This window comes from Hippocampus zosterae, unplaced genomic scaffold (assembly GCF_025434085.1).
Source record: "Hippocampus zosterae strain Florida unplaced genomic scaffold, ASM2543408v3 HiC_scaffold_157, whole genome shotgun sequence".
NCBI classification, from domain to species: Eukaryota; Metazoa; Chordata; class Actinopteri; order Syngnathiformes; family Syngnathidae; genus Hippocampus; species Hippocampus zosterae.
This window is the reverse complement of record NW_026262789.1, coordinates 36,136-39,109: the sequence shown is the minus strand read 5'-3', so window position 1 is coordinate 39,109 and position 2,974 is coordinate 36,136. Positions and strand designations below refer to the sequence as shown.

At 60.6% G+C, this 2,974-nt stretch overlaps 1 protein-coding gene across 1 annotated transcript; it reads right to left on the bottom strand.

Annotated features, from left to right (window-relative positions):
• Positions 1-1,165: 1,165 nt before the first annotated feature.
• Positions 1,166-2,520, bottom strand: LOC127594452 (uncharacterized). The gene is made up of 4 exons (XM_052056327.1): positions 2,485-2,520; positions 2,108-2,395; positions 1,646-2,065; positions 1,166-1,600 (listed from the first exon to the last, which is right to left on the bottom strand). The coding sequence occupies exons 1-4, from the start codon at positions 2,518-2,520 to the stop codon at positions 1,166-1,168; spliced, it is 1,179 nt and encodes a 392-aa protein (XP_051912287.1).
• Positions 2,521-2,974: the final 454 nt, after the last annotated feature.

Here is a 2,974-nt window from a genome sequence, read left to right as displayed (position 1 = left end):
GCTTGGGCGAGCTGGAGCGCAACGAGTTCCTGGCGTTCGGTCTCAAGCCTGACTACACTGCTGACCGGCTGGTCTACCAGCTGATCTCAGAGGCCTACTCGTTCCTCAGCGCGATCGAGGCAGTTTCCCAGCCAGAAATCAACTCAGCGCGGGCGAAGATAAGGACGTCCGTAGAGGCCATCCAGGCCGAGGTGGAAAGGATCGACGGTCTGGCCCTCGAGTCCATCAAGGAAAGAATCGTCCAACTGAAGCTGCTGAAGCTGGCGATGCTGCTGGCGAAGCTGCTGATCGCGCTGGGGATCGCGGTGTCGGAGACCTGGCTGATCTACTGCACGTTCGGGCTGCAGAACGGGATCATCGACCGGCTGAACCGCAACACCAAGGACCAGATCTACCAGCTGTTCAGGCTGGGCGACGAAATCAGCATGCTCGAGCACTCTGTGCAGCTGACCTTCCAGTCGGAGCACTCGATGGTGCTGACGGAGGGCCGGCTGCCTGAGCAGGACTACGTGGCAGTCGAGAAGCCTGCCTTCTCCAGCTACCTGGTGATGTGCCTGCTGCTCACTCTCGCGGGCCAGACCGCCATGGCCTTTGAGTACTACTACGAGACCCGCACCCTGGACGACTTCAGCCCCTCCCTCGACAGCTATGTCAGCATGGCCGAGATTATGACCATCATCAGCTCGACGGACTTCGAGTTCGTGAGGTGCACGGGGCGGGAGAGGGTCTGTCGTGAGGTGGACTAGCTGTTCAGCTCCGCCTTTGAGGAGAACAATCGTCTGGCCGCCAGCTTCCAGGACGCCCTGCATAAGGAGGATTTCCCGTTCCTGCTGACTGACTTCACGTACCACCTGGCCAGAGGCGAGTCGCTGCTCGAGCTGGCCCGGCGGGACACCAGCCCAGCGACCGCGCTGCACGTGGAGGAGCAGCTGACGGACTCGGTGGACCAGCTGAACCGGCTGTTCAAGACCTTCAGCGCAGACATCTCGGGACTGATCGAGTCGCGGATCTACCTGAGCAAGGTCTACGAGGAGGTGGTGTTCTCCGCGGTGGTGCTGCTGATCTACATCTGGGGCGTGGCCTACATCATGTACGTCTACCGCGTGGCTGGTGACTACGCCAGCCTCGCTCGCATCAAGGTGCCCCGCCTGGGCCAGTGATCGGATCAATTGTCCCAGTCGCTGCTGTTCGACAGCAGGTGTCGGATCGCGTCCCGCGCAGGGCCTGGCTGGTACTCTGGCACTGTGTGTCCTGCCAGGTTCACCACTGCCAGTGTCAGCTTGCCCTTGTACACGCGTCCTGCCATCTGTCCATCCAGCCGCCACGGGCCTCCCTGCCCGTCAATCAGCCCCTTCAGCTCCAGCTCGTTGATCACACCCTCAGTGTTCACGATGTAGTCCAGCTGCCCGTTGATCACCAGCACGGGCATCTGCCCGGCCACCTCGGCCACGTAGTCGGCGTAGCTGCGGGGGATGTCCTGCTTGAAGGCGTTGTAGATGATCTCGTTGCCCGAACTAAAGTTGGCGAAGTCTGGTGCTCCCAAGGCCTTCTTGTTGTTGTTCATCCAGATTTCGAAGGGGTCTCGGCCCTCGCCGGGGTACTAAAACACGTTGTAGACCGAGAAGTTGCCGGCCGGCCCTGTCACGTTGTCCCCGGTCACCTCGTCGAACAGTCCTGAAGCAGCCTCCAGATTGCCCTGCCGGATGGTGAGTGCAACGTTGGCCTGCTGGCCGAGCACGCGGTCGACAGTCGCGCCTGCCGCCACCCCCCAGCTTCTCAGGAAAGCAGCGTAGTACTGGCTCTGCACCTCAGGATAGCTCCAGCCATCCACGATCATCATCCCGCTGATGCGCACCCCCTGGCGGGCCAGCAGCCACGTGAAGTAAGGTGCGTAGTGACCACCAAAGCTTTCCCCCACGATGTAGAGGGGGTTGCTCTTGAGGGGCGCCAGGCTGCCCTCGAACAGCTGCGTGAAGAATTGGACGAAGTGCTTGCCTGCTGTGATGGTCGAGTTGACTGTCAGGTTGTTGGGTACGGTGAAAGACAGCCCAACGCCCGTGACCGGCTGGTCCACGAACACCAGGTGTGCCTATGAGGCCCAGTTGACCTCTCTGGGCTTGAGGGCCTGCTTGCCGTCCGTGCCATTGACGCACTCGACAGGGCCGATCTCAGTCCAGCTGCCGATCTGCGAGGAAGAGCCTGGCCCACCGTTCATCCAGATGACCACAGGCGAGTCCGGCTTGGGCGTCTCAAGAGTTTCGCCCAGCCTCGGGAAATAGGTGTAGAACATGCCTGCGTCAGTAGCCCCCTCGGGCTTGATCTCCTCATAGCCCGCGTAAGACAGCAGTCCCTCCAGCAGCTCCACCTTGGTAAAGGAGTGCAAGGCCACCACCGACTGTATCACCAAAGCAAACATCAACTTATTATCTCTGACATGACGGTATCATAAGACATTATCCTCTGCCAGTCTCATTCCCACCTCACCCCCGGCCCGCAGCCGTGTCCTCGCTGCAGTCCCATAGACCCAATTTGAACGGCAGGCAGATCGCCTTTTTAAGCATGTTGGTCATACCTGTGCTTTCTGGAGGGTCGCTGGGGGTTGGCTTGGCATGGGCGGGTGGACGGGGAGGGGGCTGGGACTGTGGGGCCGGGGGGTGGCAGCGGGGGTGGTGATGAAAGTGGGGGTAATTTAATCGGGGTTGTTGAAATGAAAGTCGACAGCTCTACGATTACTCCGTGGCAGCGTGTATTGGCCGGTCTGAAATGGCTGACCAGTTGGGCTGTGCCAAGCAGCTTGGCTGAAAAAGTCAAGTTGCAGGCCGGGCCGGGCGTTGTCAAAATCGTGCTGTCAGGCGGCCCGTGCGCCGGCAAGACCGAGAGTACGAAGCACCTGATAAAGAAGTACAACCAAGGTCGGACCCGGGTGCTGGTGGTAGCCGAGGTGGCCACCTTCATCGCCAAGAGCGGGGGGTTC